This window comes from Mycteria americana, chromosome 4 (genome assembly GCF_035582795.1).
Source record: "Mycteria americana isolate JAX WOST 10 ecotype Jacksonville Zoo and Gardens chromosome 4, USCA_MyAme_1.0, whole genome shotgun sequence".
NCBI lineage: Eukaryota > Metazoa > Chordata > Aves > Ciconiiformes > Ciconiidae > Mycteria > Mycteria americana.
In genome coordinates, this window is record NC_134368.1 from 49,186,229 (window position 1) to 49,204,622 (window position 18,394).

Sequence of the window (18,394 nt, forward strand, 5' to 3'; positions counted from 1 at the left end):
GGTCTAACAGCACAGAATAGCGTTACAGGTGATACTACGTGTGTACAATGGGCCTTTGAAAACCTCTCCCATTGTGAAACTAGTTTAGTATTTGAAAACACACTACTAATGTTCAAAGGTAATGTTAATAATTCACAGAGATGGATGAAATGTTAAGTGTGGACAAACATTCTGACAAAAACCATTCTTAAAATCAGAATAGATCTTGCACTGCAGATTTTTAAACCATAGATTGCACACACTTTTATTTCACATAGAGGAAATATTGTCTCTATTTTAAGAAAGGATTTCTTTTGCCACCTTTAGAGATTTTACAGACAACATAGTTGGACAAGATGCCACATTAGGTTGGTCTTACTTATACAGCCCACTCTGCACAAAATGGATTTTAATGTAATGCAGTCAGATTGTAGCATTTAAAGATAATTTGAATAAATGATAATCAAGAAGAAGGTTGCTGCTGTCAGAACTTTTTTATTCATGTGAAGGAGCATTTGCTATCTTGTCTCTGTAGTCAGTCATAAAGCTGGAATTAAAAAAAAAGGTCTTACAGAAAAAGAACCCTTCCCATTAAAGAACTTTGCATGCACTAAATATTGAGAAAATGTAATGGATGCAAACAGGAAAAAAATATGGTACAAGACTTCATGGAACAATTAGTTTGTACCCTGAAGATGCACAGGCTTCTCTGTGATACAACAACATTATTATTTAGAAGCTGTTGGTGTCACTTTAACAGATCATCTAGTGTCCCAAAAGCACAACTGGATCTCTTCCTACCAAGAGTCCAGTCCAAAGTGCATGCCCTGGGTGTGTCACCTTGAACACACCACAACAACAGCTAGTTCCAAGACCACCGACTTCTTCCATGATAGGTATTGTTTCTGTTGGGACTTTTGCCACCATTGTGCTTAACTATTCTTGGTGTACCAAGGATGGAAAAAGTGCTTGTTAAATTGAAGAGAGCAGTCAAAACAATCTTCATGACAAAATAACACTACTGCACTTAGAAACCCAGCATGGTTCTGATCTCACTGATAGGAGCATGTCAAGTTTAATTCCGTTCCAAGAGTAACACTATTAAACAGAATTACATGTGTCAGAACTAAAGATGGTATCAGTGAAACCAGAATCATCGTCTTTGCATCTCTTTTACATTAAAATGGCAAACGCACTGCTCATTATATTACTTTACAGATGGTTTGTGTTTTCAAAATGCTTCTCATCTTTTTTCCATGTATTTCACAAAGATGCTTTGCTAAAAATTATTAAAAATATTGAACCACTCTTCTCACTCCTCCCAAAAGGAAAAAAAAGAAAATAGACTTGTACATGTTGTGGATGGTCCAGAGATATTTTAAAACACCCAGCTGGGAAAAACATAAATTATATTAAGTTACAAGATTAAATAAAAATGGGAATCTGTCCAGGAAAATGACGTTCTGGGTAAAGTAAATAGGTGTATTTATAGACTTCAGAGCTCTGAGCTATTTCCCAGTTTTACAGGCTGGATATGAGAGTGTTTAATGTAAGTTTTCAAACCAAGATAATCCTAGAAGATACAGTTAACTAATGTACAAGTTCTTTGCTACTACTCCAAATACTAAAAATATTATTAAAAATATTATTAAAAATATAAAGCTAGTATTATTTTGCTTCCTTTTACATAAGTGGACTAAAAGGAATGGTATTTAGAAAATACTCTTTTAAGCATTTCATTTATAAGAGAGAGTGATATGTTTATAACACCTGGTATCCTGACAGGTCTAAAAGCACTTCCCAGTTCCGGGAAAACTGAAAAGTACCTGAGAGATACTGCAAGAACACTCACACCATGTTTCACAATATGCCACTATTTCCTTTTAGCCAAGTCTTTCCCAGACAAATTAAAGAATTTGGCATCCACACAGCTTAAACTCCTGACCTCCAAGCAGGTCCTTCCGCTGTGTGGAACTGAAGGAGCAGGAAGTGTAGCATCCTGACCCTACAAATCTTGTGAATATTAACCTCCAGATCTATGAAGAACCATCTATTCAGCATCAGTTTTAAGAAAACTTAAAAAATACTGCTGAGAACTTTGGAATACTATGAAATAAGGACTTAGAAACATAAATAACAATAACTGTTCCTACTTAATGCCACTTTCTGGATAAACACTCATTAATGTTAAGAGGTGTATGGATTAAAAAAATTAATCTATTGTCCTTTCACCACTAATGGCTTTCCAAAGTCTCTTTCTAACATCTGTTTATAAGTGCTCTGTATTTTTTCAAAATTGTTATGAGATTGATTGAACAGAACATTCCATCTTCAGCACTGGGTAAACCTACATGGTGCTAAGGAGGCAGCAAAAAATCAATTTTCATGTTTTTTCACAGACCACTGCAATTAATTATAACTGAGTCCTACATGACCCAAAATAAGTATGGACTTCCAATCTAAAACTCTAGTGAATAGTCTATTTTTTCACCTGTGTTCATGGTGAGAAGACAATTAAGATAATTAACACAGGATGTCTACCATGTTTTTGAGCATGCAAGAATCAGTAACTTTAGGTAAACTGTAAAGCAAGCACTCTTTATAATAAATTAGTTGTGGGCTGGGAAAGGAAAATACCAAGCAAGCTCACAGCAGTTCAACAAAGCAGGGGAGATGATTCACACGGGACTGATTACCACCACTGCAATATACAGCTATACATGTCTATGTGGTAAAATTCATAACCCACTTGTTAGCCACCTGGACTTTTTCTACAGTTCCTGGGAAGAAGTACGTAAGAAAGGAATAGGAAAGCCAGTAATTTGATGAGAGAAATCGCAAAGGCATTAATAGGATCAAAAAAAAAAATTGAAGTCCTAGGCACATCCAAACCTACACTTAGATGTTTAAAAGGAGTTTGTCACCAAGGTTGTCTTGCAAATCAGCCCTTGTTGAGAAATACTACAAATAACTGGAATGCTTTTCATTTGCTTCAACTACACATAACTAACTTCAGATAACTAACTGAAATGCCACACCTCACATTTTGTACAGATCTTTGATTCTTATCTCCTGTTTAGTTTGCATATTTATTGCCCATTTTATTGTGGTTATGTAAACATAATAGGCATACACACACATACACATAAATATTTACATGCATATGTATCTACGTATACAAATAGTTTCTCAAAAAACTTCACATCCTAAGCTGATGATTATCCATCTTCTCTCCTAGCAGAAGTGACACTGTTAACACTGTAGACAGATTGGTATAGACTACAGTACTGTTTTACATGCTTTTTAAAGGGTTGCCCTACATATATAGAAACTACCGTCAGCTGAAAACTTAGAAAACATCACATTTTCCAGAATGATTATGAAGAAATAAAACGAGTGCCTCATAAAGAGCCATAAGCATTAGATGAGCTTTTTTCTGTTGTTTTGTGAAAGCAGGAAAGATGGACTCAGGTACCACTCATAGCAACATTAGTGAAGTTTGCTCTAAGCCACATTTCCGTGCTTCTCCCTTGCGCCTGCATGACGCAACGTACCAGTCACACCCATGAGCCCACAGAACCTGTTCCTTTTCCTCCAGGCTGCCGGTTCTTTCAGTACGGAGGCTAGATCCTACTCAGTTAATGCACAACTATTCCGTATTTTATTTTATCCCATTCACCAACATATAAACTCAGGCTTGATTTACAGCACAGTTTTCAAATCCTGCTCTGAAGACAGAATTATTCGTTTCTAACAAGCCTTCCTGTGGAATTGATCCCTATACTATTTGCATGCACAAGCATTAATTAGCTCTCTAACAAGCTCGTGAGGCCAATTATACCATTTCAATTTTAAATGGGCAAGACTACCACAGATCAAAAAAGTTTCATTAATTTTGGGTGCCCAGTTTGAGACAGGTGGACCTGTTTTTTCAAGGTACTCAGCACTTTTTATGCACAAAACACAGCTTTCATGGACTTTACATGTCACCAGCATCAGACCTACAAGTTATCTGAATTCCAACACCTCTTAAGAGCTTACTGTTGCAACTTGTAACAAGTCTTTCATTACAGCTTTTGTGTGTATTTTTCTAGGTTTCTAAAAAGGCAAACTAGTATAGTATGAATTATTATTACCTCTAAACATCGTGCTAAGCAACAGTAATAGGCCAAAACCTTGATTTTTACAGGATTTTTCAACAAATGTAAATTGTTTTGCCATATCAGTAAGCAGAGAAAAACATCTTTGACAAGGTGACATTCTGAACTCAGTATACAGACACAGTAAGTCAAGCTAGTGCCTTTATTCTGCAGCTACAGAAGGTTTTCTATTATCCACTTTGTTTAAGAAGCATAAAAATGGATAGTTTTTGCTATGCCAGAAGTTCCCAGGAAACAATGCAAGTTTAAAAAAACTCCAATTCTGTCCCCTGTAAAAAAAATTGTAATACATATTCTTAAAGGCAGAGCTGAGTAGATTTTCCATTATATTATTTGATTTTATATTATTTACTATTTTGGAATATAACTGCAGATAAAATTAATCAGCATATCACATCCTGTCAATGAGTTCGTAAGTATCTAAATTCTAATTAAAGTCAGTGGAGGACATCTTTAAATGCATAAATGAATAAAAGCATCTACCTCTCCTGACTTAACTAGCCAACCTGCAACAACATTGATGTACCCAACTACTAGGAATGCCTTTGAAAATCTACCCAATAAACATGTATTCTTAAATCACCTACATTTAACTGCAAAAGCCACACTGAGTCACTAAAGTCTGACCTATGTTAACCTTTACCAATACGATGCATAAGTTTCTGTGTCTGTTTAGTTTTCTAAAGGCAAATGATAGCCCTGCAGTTTCTTTTACTCCCCAAAATTGTACAGTTTTCTACCACTTCAGTTGAACCCAATTTGAAACTGAGGAGAAAAGCTTTCCACTTACATTGCACCAGGACAATTTCTTAAGCCTCAGTGTTTCACTGTTTTAACCATAGTTACAGAAAACAAATTCTGATGAGTCAACTAGCCTGGAGCCTTGGTAGGCGATAATGTGTGAAGTCTGGGGGAGGACAACAAAAATTTCCTTCCTCATAGGACAAGCGATTGACTTTTGCTCTTCCTTTGTGTGCACTTCCAGACCATTGGGTCCATGTACAGTTCGTGCTACCCAGCAGGCTCCCCAGACCTTGAGTCTTGGCATTTAAGAGCATGTGCGGACAGCACATGCCAGCCTAACCCACAAAAGGAGGACAAAAAAGGGCAAAGGCAGGATGATGCCTTAATTCTACACTGAGCACCAGGAAAATAAGACTATTACTTCCTTTCTGCATCCCATGCTAAGGTACAGCCAGCAAAGGACGCATGGCTCTTGGGGCACAAAATGCCTATTCTGCTACTGTGCAAGTTTCAACACAGATGTTATTTTCTAAAATCAATTAAAAAGTGGTTTGACCTCTAGATAGTTACTTTTTGCAAACACAGAGTTTTCAACTTCTGTTCTAGTTTTTCCATGATCATGAGGCTACACATGGTTTTGTGGGGACTTCTACCATAGAAACAGAAGGAAGATGAAGATTGTAGTTTAGTGGTTGTGCCATTTCACTTCCCAAAACCAGATCTTTCATGTACTTCTACTTGGGAAAAATACTAATTTATTCTACAGTTTTGTGATGATGCATTTCAATGCATTTCTTAATATCATATTTGAGTTCTCATTCCTTTTCTTGGCAATATATTTGAAAGTGTCACAGTTTGAGCATCTAACCTGGCCTAAATTCAGATTTAGGAGCCCGTGGGAAAATCATGCATTCATTTAATCAAACACAGAGGGATACTGTTGGGAAACACTGGATAAATGACTATGTACATATTCCCCTCTGACAACATGGCCCTAGCTCCCACATATTGTCCTGGAGCTGTTTCAAGAAGACATCCCTGTTAATGCTTGTTTGTTATACAATTAAACCTTTAGAGCTGCTGAATGGAGTGCTCAGAATTTCACATATATTGGCTGTTCAGCTCAGCCGGACGTGACACCTGTTGCAGAAGAGCTCACATTTTATCATGATAGAAGCCCCTTTTAAAAATGTGTAACCACACACCTATTTAAATATGTCCACCACAAAAACATACCAGAGAAGACAGAACTTCATAAGCCTTCGATTTTGTATCTTTTTAATGTGAGTAATCTCTGTTTTGTTTTGGACAGGTACATAGACAGTAATTCCACACACGCTACTTACCATCACATTCACACACTACCATATCACTCGGTTGTACAAATTTGGCCTTGATCAGACATGAGCACACAACTGCATGTATGCAAGAATGGTCAGGTCTGACAATTTTTAGTTTATGTCAGCTAGCATTTATGTTGGCTGCAGAGGAACTGAAGATATCTAATGCCAAAGGAATCTTGAGAACCACCTTTTTAAGACACTGCAATTGTGGCCACACAATCTGAAATAGCCCTCTGGATGTAACAATGACAAAATAAGGGATCTGAGAGAGGTTTTCTCTTAAGCAGGGAAGGGACAAATCAAAAGTGTCTTCTCAGAAAAAATGTGGTTAACAGCTCTAAGTAACAGTTTATTTACTAAGAAAATAACTGTTTACAGAACTAGTGGAGTGCTGATCAAAGAAGCATGTCTCCATGTATTCCAGGTCCTAAGTCTCTCCTTCCAAGGACTGAAGGAGTGAACTACAATGAGAATGTACACGCAGCTTACAACTGCCAGTAAGCAAAACAAATTACTATGCTGAATCATCTTCACTTTCCACTAAGAAAAATCTGCTACTGCAGAATTCAGCAACTGCAGAAGGACTCTCCCAAGTGGCTCTCACTCCCCCTCTCTCACCCAGCTTCACTAAATCCCTCTAATGCTTCTAGGGCTTCATCACGAAAAAACTGTCCACAAGCCCAAATTCTCAATTCTATGAGTGGCAGCCAGAGAAAAACTAAGGAGAAACAATTTTTTGAGACTTTGTGGTTGAGAAAATGAATAAAGTCTCCATAAATCGAGATTACCTTTCATTGATCATATGCCAGCTTGCTTTCTCTTATTTTGAATTCAACCTATTTGGGATCAACAATGTTGGTTCAGAAATAGATGGCTTTGAATTGTTTTGGGTTTTAAGCATTTTAATTCTAGTTCTTTGGCAAAACCAAGCCATATATCCATTGCGCTGACAAAATTGATATTCAGTAAAATTTCAGAGTATATACTGTAATTTTTCCAGGAGCTTAGTGCCTCATTGTAAAGGTTGCCTGATGTGTAAAAAAAAGTCTGCTGTTTAGTTATGCTCTGTTTTAAAAGTGGATGAAAAAAACATGGAGTCTAACTTTCCCAAGAATTCCACTATGGGACATTTAAAAACAACATCAGTATGTATCTTTTTTTCAGATAGATTGTGGTTTCACAGGCATGTTGAAAAATTAATGAAATAGCAGAAACAGAGACTTGAAATCATCATTCTGACTCAGTTAACAGTAAGTGATGGCAACGAAAACATCACTCTCGTAAGAGCATCAATTCAACTATTTGGTCTCCCAAATTCTGTATTTAAGAACTTCATTCAATGTCACTTTTGACTGAAGAAGCTACAGGAGACAAGAGTTTTTATGCTTCCGATGGAGCATACCTTTACAATTCAGTATTTAACTTTTCTGAATGTACATTTTTTTGAAGAATGACCTGTTTTCATTACTTCAGTTATTCAGTTCTATGTTTTCTTTTCACTTCTATCAATATTAAGTACAAATTCACCCACTGGCATTTGAGAATCACTCAGTAATCACAACCCACTGCTCTGCAATGCTGATTCACAGCTTCTGCAGTGACTTCAGGGGGAATAAAATAGCAATATGTGATCAGACCAAAACAAAATTTTAAAAAAAGCACTTAGATGTCAAATTTTTACTGAACTACCCAGAGGTCTTTCTGCTTCACAGAAATGCCTAAGTTGTTGCAAATTCAACCACACTAACAGTGCAAAGTTCTCTCATTTTTTTTGAACAGCCAGAGACCGCTGACTTCACCAATTACTCCTTCAATCCAATCATCAGTGATTCAACCCAGCATGCCACAATGCTGGCCTGTATCTTCCCTTTGTTTCCTAAATAATTAACACTTCTAACAAAGCCTTTGCAAGAAGTTAGTATGTATTTGCTGACATAAGGTAAAACATCTAACCTCTTCCACAACATCTCTATAAGTGCACCACAGGAACCTGATGTACCTAAAACAACAAGCATTTAGTGCCTATCAGTTGACCCTGTACCATCCCCTAAACCAGCACAACCGCTATAATCCATTCCAGTGAGATATACAGGGGTTTGTTTGCTGGTTTCTAAACTCTAGGATACACTATTTTTTAAGATAAATCCTGCTGAATAAATACCCTGTGGCAAACACCTTTTGCATAAGGAGCTATGGCAGCTGTTGCATAAATGTTGGCTCTTTCTTGCAGATCATGTTCCATTCTTCTGTTTGGGTGGTGTTGTGGTCCAGTTTCCTTCCAGAAAACCATCTTCTCTGTGAGTTAATAGCAGAGCCTAGCTGTTGGGATGCTACAAGACAGACATGTTTCTCAGCTGAAAGACAGAAACAGGATGTAGCAGCTTCCTGAATTTTCACAGCTGACCTTTAGCAAAACATTTTGTATCTTTCTATTAAATTCTCCAAAGCGTTAAATGAGTAATACTCCTCATAGGCTTCAGTTATCTTCAGTATTCTATTAGGTGTGTGTACAATCTTAGAGATAGGATGCATCAGAATTATGACCTGGTTCTGACAGTATGCAGCATGATCTTGTAATAGAAGATGAAACTTCGTGTCTTCTCAGATGGATCAATCTTAAATACAAATTCTGTTCAGTGGGTAATCTGGACAAAAGTGGACCATAGTACTCAAAAGCATCTTGGTAAAGGATGGCATGCCAGGAAAGAGCGAACATTCTTTATTGTATTTTATACATATATTATTATAATTTTCATGGAAAATGATGCATGTATCACTCCCTTTTTTCACTAAGTCTCTTAACTAACATGTGTCATATAAAACCAGCATCAAACCTTAAGAATTCAAAATAGATCAGCGTGTTTAGGTAAGGTATGTAAGAAAAATAAACTTACATAGCTCACAACTTACAGCACAAAACTGTGCGGCATTCACTGAAGGCTCATCTACGCAATCCATAGAACTGCATTTGCAAAGAGTAATTTATAGACTGTCAGGGATCACTGGAACAGTGAAAGTCTGCTGAACCAGAACTGTGGACTCTCCATCTCCGGTGATTTTAAAGACTCAGCTAGACAAAAGTCAGAGCTGAGCCCTGATCTAGTGCCGGTAACAGTCCTGGTTGGAACACAGACTGGACTAGATGACCTCCAGAGGTCCCTTCCAACCGACTTTTCTATGATTCTCTGATTTCATGTACTGTGTAAGATTACCACATTCTTAATGAATGGATTAATGAAAAAAAGTGTCACAGTCACAAAAATCTCACAGTCAAGAGCAGTCCTTTAACTCCAAAAACTGCGTTAGAACAATGACAAGACCGCTACACTGACATATTAAAATTGGCCCAAAATAAATGGGAGAGAATATAGAAGAAGGTGTCCAGCTGAAAGACCACTTTCTTCAAGTTGGATAATCAACTTCTCCCTTAAAACATACAGTATCATGAGAACATATTAAACCCTTTCTTCTAACTAGATAGTTACCTGAAGCCTTACAAAGTATGTTTACAACTCTGTAAGCATTTATGTCTTTTTAAAAATAGTTCTTGTAGTTTTGCCCAAGTATCAATACTACCATATTTATGGTAAATAGAATTTTTTTTGCACTACCCGTTTCAAACTTTTTGTGCAATCTCACAATTCATAAAAAGTTTAAAGTGAAGACAGTCATCTCCTTGGAAAAATGCTATACTGCTAGGCAAGCAACGGTTGAACACAAGAAATCAGGTGCAAGAGAAGAAAGCAAAAAAATCATTCTTATACGTACATTCTTATAGGTATTTCTCTATAGCAGTGACTTTTTTTAATTTCAAGCTGGGTACATTACGAAAATCTGACACTCACTTTAGGTAGAGTTTACTAGCTAAAAAATGTATTTCAGTTCCTTCAGGAACGCAAAGAGATGTAACTGTTGCATGGTTCATCTGGCGGACTGACTCAAGGATAGGCTTTCATGGTTTCTGGGACGTTTTGCCTGAACATTACTTCTGCCATATACTCTGTATAACCGAGGGAACGGCAGGGATCAATGTCATCTCCACTGCGGCTCCTCGAGATCAGTAAAGATGGAACAAGGTGGGTCTTTGCGGCGTTAAGAAAGGCCCTGAGCGGGACGAAAGGCGGCAAGAACCGTGTTGGTCTTGTCACAGCCGAGAGCCTCCTCCTGGGGACCGCTGCCAGCCGCTGCCGGACAACGTACGTTCATACAGACCTGCCGGTACCGGAGAGCCGCGTGGGGCGGCAAACAGGGCGCCGCCGGGCCGCAGCCGCCCTGCCTGGTACCCCGCGGGCGGGCGGCCCCCGCCCAGCCCGCCCCGCGACGGGGCGGAGGGGCACGCACACGCACGGACAGACGCGCAGGCACACGCACACTTACTTGATGTCCTCCCAGACGGCGGGGCCGTAGTTGCGGATGACGAGCAGCTCCAGGGCGTGATTGACGAAGCCGTACTGCGGAGCAGGGCGAGGCGGCGGCACGGTCAGGCACCGGCCGGGGGAGCCCCTTCCGCCGCCCCGCAGCATCCCACCCCACCCCTCCCACCCCGGTGCCGGTCACCCCGGCGGGAAGCAACCTCTCCGAACCCCCCCCCCCATCTCCCCCCAAAACAAAGGGCTGGGGCCCGCTCCCCTCACGGTTCCCTCTTCCCAAGCGGATTCAGCCTCTTCCCTCCCACCATGGGCCCGGACCCGGGCCCGGGCGCGGCCAGGCCGGACCGGACCGGACCAGACGAGACCAGACGTCCTCCGTCAGCCTCGCTCTCCCGGGTAGGGAAGGTGGCCCGGCAGAGCTCACCATGGTGCCGCCGCCACCCCGCCGCCGCCGCCGCGGAGCAGAACACCGGTCCCGATCGCCTCACCACCTCCCCCGGTCGCCACCGCCCCGAGTGGCATCCGCCGACAGCCAATGGCTGGCACGGCCGCCGTGCTCTCCTCCAATCAGAGGCGGAGGCGGGACTGCGGGTGGCTGGGGGATGCGGCGGCGCGGCGGGGGCTGGGCGCGTGGAAGTGGGAGCGGCGGGCGCGGGGGCCGCGGGCACGCGCCGTCCGCGGAGCGGCCCGGGGCGCCGCTGCCTTCGCCCAGCGGGGAGCTGGAGGGCGCGGGCCCGGCCGGGCCGGCCGCCCCGGTAGCTAGGTGGGTTCCCTATGCGCACTGCCAGGTCTGCGGCTCGCCCTGCTCCGGCTCAGGTGCTGAGGCGGCGGCAGTCGGCGGGATAACGGTGTTTGCTGTCGCCCCAGGCCGGCGTGTGTGGGAGAGGGGAGGAGGGACAGGCCTAGGAAATACATACATCCCGCTCGGTGTTGTTTTCCCCGATGCTCGCCTCAGCGGGGACCCCTTCGGACCTCTGTCTTACAGTTTCCTATGCATCAAAAAGGATTTCCCAAATGCTTTTCTGCAGCTGGAGTTGTTGGGGCTTGCCTGACACTGAGTCAGAAGATGAATCAAAGTGCCTGGCAGGTTCCTAGCGGTTAGGTGGGTATGTGTAGGGCAGTGTGTGCTCTGGTGTCTGCCCTTTGCAGTGGTTGCCTTCACAGGAACAGAAATGCTTCCTCAGTTGCTTCATATCCCAATGCCACCACTTAGCTTTTAGGAAGGTAAATGCCCCATAAAATTTGAAGAATCTGAGGGGTAAAATGATCGCAGACATTTCTGTTTCTGTGCATTCATTTTTCAAAGGCTAGTGAAGTTAAAAGCATAATGAATGCTTTCAGCAGTGAGGTTTTTTTGTGTTGTTGAGCCCTTGTCAGCAGCCAACGTGAATAAACACTGCATTGTATCAGTAACCCGCTGCATATGGATTCTCAAAGGGTTCTCCGGGTAAAGTATGACCCTTGCAACAGGAGTTTTTGAGCAGAGGATTGCTGACAACATGCCAAGGACAGTTCAGAAATAACAGGCTGTCATCATACCTTATCATATACATGGAACAAAAATGATAGTGCAGCACTTGAAAAACCCATTTAGTTTAAAGTCCTTTGTACCATCTAAGGACCTGGCCTCAGTGTATGAAATAAAAATGCTAAGGAGGCTACTGGGGTTTTTTTCTTGCTTAAAAAGAACCAAAATATATTCAAGAGAAAATGAGATTATCTAGGGGGATTATAGGATGAATACTTGATGGACTACTACTGTAGTAGCTCTTGGGCAGAGATCTTGCTACATGAAGTCAATAGAGCCATAGATGCTAATTGATCCAGATGCATTCTAGACGTAAGTAAAATTGCAAAAGTTCAGTCCTTAGTAAGACAGTGCAAAATAAGTTTAAAATTTGAACTGTTCACATACTTCGTGAAAAAAATTTTAAAAAAACCAAAGATGGAGTATGTGTGTTGGAACTTCCATGTAAGTAAGTTAACAAATGACAGCATTTAAAATCTTTGGAAATCTCATCTATTGCTTGGTGAACTTTTGAATCTGTCTTAAGATCTGAAAAAATTGCTAGTGAGGAGACAAATTACAGGTGGATAGCCATTAGAAATTTGGCAAACATCATCTCAGTAGGTATTCCAAGAACAGTAGGGGGAAACCCTGCTTTTAGGTCATTTAGGCATAATAATGAATTCTACTTAGTTTAACACATTCCAAATCTACTGAGAAAACCAACTCTAGATTTTTTAAAGGATGACCAAGAGCAAACGTTTCAATATAACCAGTTAAAACCATACAAATAATATGCTAATTTTGAAAAATTTTTAGAAAAAGTAACCAAACTACTGGTTGAAGATATCTGTGTAGAAAACCAAACAAAAACTGAAGAGATGCAAATCTCTAAGAATCTTTTAAATCTCCAGGAAATTGGCAACAGAGATGATGTCATAAATCATGCTGTTGTAACCAGACAAAAGGCTATGGTTCCCTATAGCTGAGGAGGGTCAGCTTGTCACTAGTTAACTAGGATTTGAGTACATCAGGTCACCATCTACTTTTCCTGTTTGGTAGGAAGGAAGTTTTGGGAAAATGGGAAAGCATATCCTACAATACAAATGGTGTAGTTACATGACCTTTGTAATCTTTGTGTGCCTACTGGTGGTAGTGAATCTACACTACTGGAAGATCTAAGACAACACCTGGGAGTTTTGCCCTCTGATGTTGTGTAGTCTTCCTCTTCATACACCTATAAAGTAGTTTTGAGGATACAAAATGTCAAGGAAGTCCTGACAGCACATCCCAGGCAGGAAACAAGAAGACTGGATTGAGAATCAGTGTTAACAACATCCCCGTTCTTCATAAGTTTCAAGGGAATCCACTTGCTCAGTCTGTGTATGAAGTAAACCCTCAAGCTCATAAAATGATACTAGAGAGATTACACAAAATTCTTTTTGGATATGGTTTCTGGAAAGTAGATTATCCTGGCAATTTTGTGTACCTGAGTGACACTTTTTCAAAAGTGCTGATATCTGCAAGGGCCAAAATTGCTTTAGACAGTTGTGAAATTGCCTTTCTTCTTCTGATTTGGTTCAGGCTTGGTAGGTTGCATTTGCAGGCTGTTCTTGTGATTAAGCCATTGTAATACAAGTGGAAGTTCTAGCATCTGAGGTGAGATTTGTAAAATGTGAACTGAAAACAGCATGGGCAGAGTGATTGATTTAGTTTTCTAAAACAGGGATCCCCTTTTAAAAGTTTGGAAGATGCTGAATTAAAGAATTCAACCAAGCGATTTGCTGAGAGGGACCAGCCTCCATTCCAGGTGCCTGCTGCATCAAGACTAACTGGTAGGTCTTAGACAAGATTTGGTTTCAGCTGAAGGGAAGGCTCTAGGTCAACAAGATAAAGTACATGTCAGACTAAGCTGTTAATACTGGGCTGTGTTTTCAAGGCCCAGCCCTATAAGTATCAGGACTGTTAGGTCACATGCATTATGCACATCATGCAACCATTTGGACTGTATCTGATGCACTCCATAAAGCCTGCAGGTTATTCACTATAGCACTCAATCGCATTCCCATTTGGGGACCCTCATGCACTAGGTACTGCTCATGACTTGCTGCCCAGCTACTTTTTGGTATTCAAGAGTGGGAGGGTAGCTGTGGCACTAGCCACAACTGGGACGTGCGTGGGATGGAATGCTGGCGTGAAAGGAGCCTTTTAGAAAGTGTTTTCTGTAACTGAAATCCTACGAGGCAGCTTCTCCACTTTGTGGCCCCCTGAACATGTTTCTCAGGAGGACTTTCCTGCACTGGCCATCAGAAAGCCAAAAGAGTTGCAGTCAGTGATTACAGGAGAAAAACAACTGCTGTACGTTTTAAGCAGTGGTATACATGTTTTTTCCTGATTTGAGATGCTAACTTCATCTGGAAATTCTTGTTGAGATCCGTGAAAGCAAAAAGTAGCATAGGATCCTTTTATGCTGTATGAAAGGGCAGTTGCTGAGACAATAACTTTGGGAAAACCACTAGCTGGCCAAGAACATCTACACTCAGTTCAATATGGTTTGTGTTAATACACAAGCACTATAAAACAAAAAAAGTATTTTAATAAGTTGCATTTTTTACTTTGGACTTTGCTCTTACAGTTTATATTGTTACTGTAATCCTGAATAAAAATGCTGCCTTATATGGTATGGCTGGATTTCACTTACTGGCGATAGAGTTACTTTACTGACATCAAACTGAATTATGGGTATTTTCTAGTTATCTGTTTCAAATCATAATGGTCTGAGACTTGACATTTGGGATTGTCATAATAATACTTCTCAGGTGCAGAAATAAACTCTTTTTTTAAGATCACTTTAGCAAGATTCATTATTTCTACTGTACCACTATACACTATTTCACTATACCATTACATGCATTTTCCATTTTACATTCTGCTATGACTGAAACAGCCCTCAATATGTCAATGCTGTTCTGTAATGCAATAACCTGTGTAGATTTGAGAAACTGTGGGCTCTGTTGCATCTTTCTGGAAGAGGAATGTAATCTTAGCAATGCAGAGCAAACTAATCATACATGCAAATCTTCCCTAACACCTTCTGCAATCAATGGAAAGACTCCTGTTGATTTTGATAGGCTTGTAGTCCAAAGCTGCTGGGAACGTTATTGTCCTCAATATTTCTTTGGCAGGTTTTGTTTGGGCTGGAAAAATCAGAAGAGTGGAAGTATATCTATGACTTAATCTGCCTCTTTTCACATCCTTTGGATGTTACTGCATGTACTCCTCTAGGTTATTTCCCATTACATGCTGTATGTGCAGGATACTCATATAAACATGGCATTTGTTGGTGTAGTGGCACAAGAATTTGTAACTTAGTACTGCTCAGAAGACAGGAAACAATTTCAGCACAGATCTTCAAAGGAGGCCTTATAATGGGGCTGCAAAGCAATGTGCTCATTTCCATTTATATTAGGAAACCACTGGCTCAACTTGACTTTACTGTCAGCATCCAAAATCTGCTGAAGCAGATGAGACACACAACTTTATAAGGTTGTTTACTTTGTTTTAGATTCTTTCACAGTTTATTATTTCTTTGACTGGCTCTCCAGCTTCATGTTCCAGCCTAACTGCATATTTAACATTCAGATCCTACTGTTTGTGCTCAGGAGAGTACACATCTTTAAACTGTTGCATCTGGATGTAGCAGAGGTTCCAGAACCATTGATTATCTTCCATCTTTTATTTGTGCTTCAGTATCAGAGCAATGCTGAGTAACAGCAGACAGTGAGTTTTACTCTCTCCCTTCGCTCTGCTGAAAAGGACTGCCAGTTAACTCATGCAAATGGGATTGGGAAATTAAAAAATAATGATAAAAAAAAGCTTATATCTTATCATTTCATTCCTATGCAGTTGCGAGCAGCCATACCATCAGAGATGGTTTTAGCGGTCTCTAAAGACTGTTGCAGCACACATCTTGCAGACATCTTGCACACATCTTTTCTACTTTAGAGTAGAAAAGAAAGTCCTAGCTTTCATTTCAGAAACAGCCTCAAAGTTATCCTCAAAGTTAAATTTGGTTGCTGCCAAGCTGACTTCTGATAAACTGGAGTAAGGCTTTGAAAGCAACACAGCCCCTTGTACGCTATATGGCAAACAGCCACAAAAATTATTGCTGTTGCAGGAAACAAAAACTCCCCCTGCTTTTGCAGAACAATGAGCAGGCATAAAGAATGGTAGCAGCTAGAGTGGCCTGCTAGGTTATAGGATGGGTGGGGTTTGAAAAAGGGTCCCCTTGCCAAGATTCAAGAGAAATTCCCCTTAATTCTGATGGCTTTCAGCTGGAAATACTGATTTTGCCTCCTGTACTATCTGTTGCAGCTGTTTCTGCAGAGAATGCAAAAGAAAATTATGGGAGAAATAAACTGTGTTTGGGGGTGGTCTGAATTCTTCCTTTGTAAGATTTCACAGGAAAAAGTAGATCTGTCCTGGGGCTCGATTATCTGTTTGAAAACACTTCACTGTTTTGTCAGTTTGTGTGAGATTGTTTGCTTTGTGCTTGCACAGTAGTTCAGAGAGAAAGAAAACATCAGCTCCACACTATACTGCGCTTCCTCTGACACCAGCAATGAGAATTTTTTTCCAACATCTCCCTGAAATCTTACCGGGTCTTGCCTGAATGAAATAAAATTAGTTGAATTCTTTTGCTGTAGCTTTTACTTTAGCTATGTCACTGTTAAGATTCAAAGGACTCACTTTTTATTTATGTCAAGGGCCACTTACACCTCTTTGGCAAAGAAATTGCAGTGTGATAAAAATGTATCTTCCGTCACATAGTGTAAATGTGAACAGGAATCAGCCCCACAGAATCTTCAGGAACTAATAAAATGAAAATTCACATAATAACAAAACTGTTTCTGGACATAATACTAAGGTATTTGTATATTTATATAAATAGCATTGCATAGTCTCTGAAGACTTTCACGATATCATATAACATAATACTATAAAAGACATGTTAAAAACAATTGTTTTATTTCCTTGCAAAATCTCCCGGTTATTATATCAGTTAAATTGCCTTCCTTTTGTTTTTCTCAGCAATTTGTTTATTGTCTTTCTGATTCATTTTTTTCTATTGGCTTTAATGTAAGTGAAAAGATTAGTTAAAAAGTGAAAGGTCTATTTAAGATCTAAGTGAAAAGATTAGTTAAAAGTAATTGTCCCTTATTAAATACATATTCATTCAGCAAAAAACTTAAACAGAGGAACAGCTTCAGTGAGACCTAAATTCTTAAGTTATGCTTAAAGCTAAACATAGACTTGTGGGTTTTTTTGCAGAACAGTTTTTTGCTGAACCAAGTACATTTTAAAGCACTTTCTTGAATCATTGTCTTAAATACATGCCTAAATCCTATTTACTTCAGAGATTCAAGCATATTGCTTTATGTGTACACTTAAGTGCCTTATCAGGATTCTTCTCTGAACTAAGGCTGGTGTAGACATGGGAATGTTTTGAGCTTTTCAGAAAAAAAGTTAGTGAAATAAAAATGAATTCTACAGCAATTCTATCCTAGCTGGTAATGTAGCCTAGGGTGTATTAAAAAATAGAGAGTTATAAAAAGTAATGTTGGAAGATGAATTTGATCTGTAATAAGAACTTTGGCCTAGGGCACATTTTATTTTAGAGAGATACACTTAGGAAGGTATCAGGAACTGCCATGATGAACATCCTACTGAATGACAGATTTCTATGAAATCTGGCTTTGAGAATGGCCATCATCCAGTCCAGCAATACTTCTTTCCTAGGGACAAAAGGAAAGTCACTCCTAAGATCCCCTCCCATTTGGTAGATATGCAGAAAGAAATCCTTTTTATTTAAAAGCCTATTTGTTTTTTAACATTCAACAGATGACAGGGATGGATAGGTTCCTACTGACTTCAGTCATTATTGGCTTAATATCCTGTGCCTACTGAATAGTCAGTAGTCAAATACTCCCACATTTTAAAATCCAGGAGCACGCACATGGGACTGCTACTAGCCTCTGGGTATTTATGTCAATAGAACAGAATTTTCCAACCAAAATAATACTGCCAAGATCAGTCGCCAAGATCTGAATAGTTCTTGTTTCCTTGAAACATTGCTGTTAAAAATGTTACAAATACATATTTTTGTATATGTGCGTATATATATATGGCGCGTGCAAGAGAGAGATGTGTATATTATATAATATAGAGAGAGACTTTCAGGTTCCATTTTTGTGTCACAGAATTATTTCTAAGCATCTTGGATGGATATAC

At 39.8% G+C, this 18,394-nt stretch overlaps 1 protein-coding gene across 3 annotated transcripts in view; it reads right to left on the reverse strand.

Annotated features, from left to right (window-relative positions):
- The window catches only part of GUCY1B1 (guanylate cyclase 1 soluble subunit beta 1), a 46,874-nt gene extending 35,757 nt beyond the window's left edge, over positions 1–11,117 (reverse strand). For 2 of the 3 annotated variants that reach the window (XM_075500409.1, XM_075500408.1), the window contains exons 1-2: positions 11,021–11,117; positions 10,604–10,677 (exon numbers count right to left, since the gene is read on the reverse strand). In XM_075500409.1, the coding sequence (XP_075356524.1) occupies positions 10,604–10,677; positions 11,021–11,023 (77 nt within the window). In that variant the 5' untranslated portion in view covers positions 11,024–11,117. Of the gene's footprint in view, positions 1–8,401; positions 8,581–10,603; positions 10,678–11,020 lie in introns of all 3 variants that reach the window. The other variant, XM_075500410.1, reaches the window with a different exon arrangement.
- Between the last annotated feature and the right edge of the window lie 7,277 nt (positions 11,118–18,394).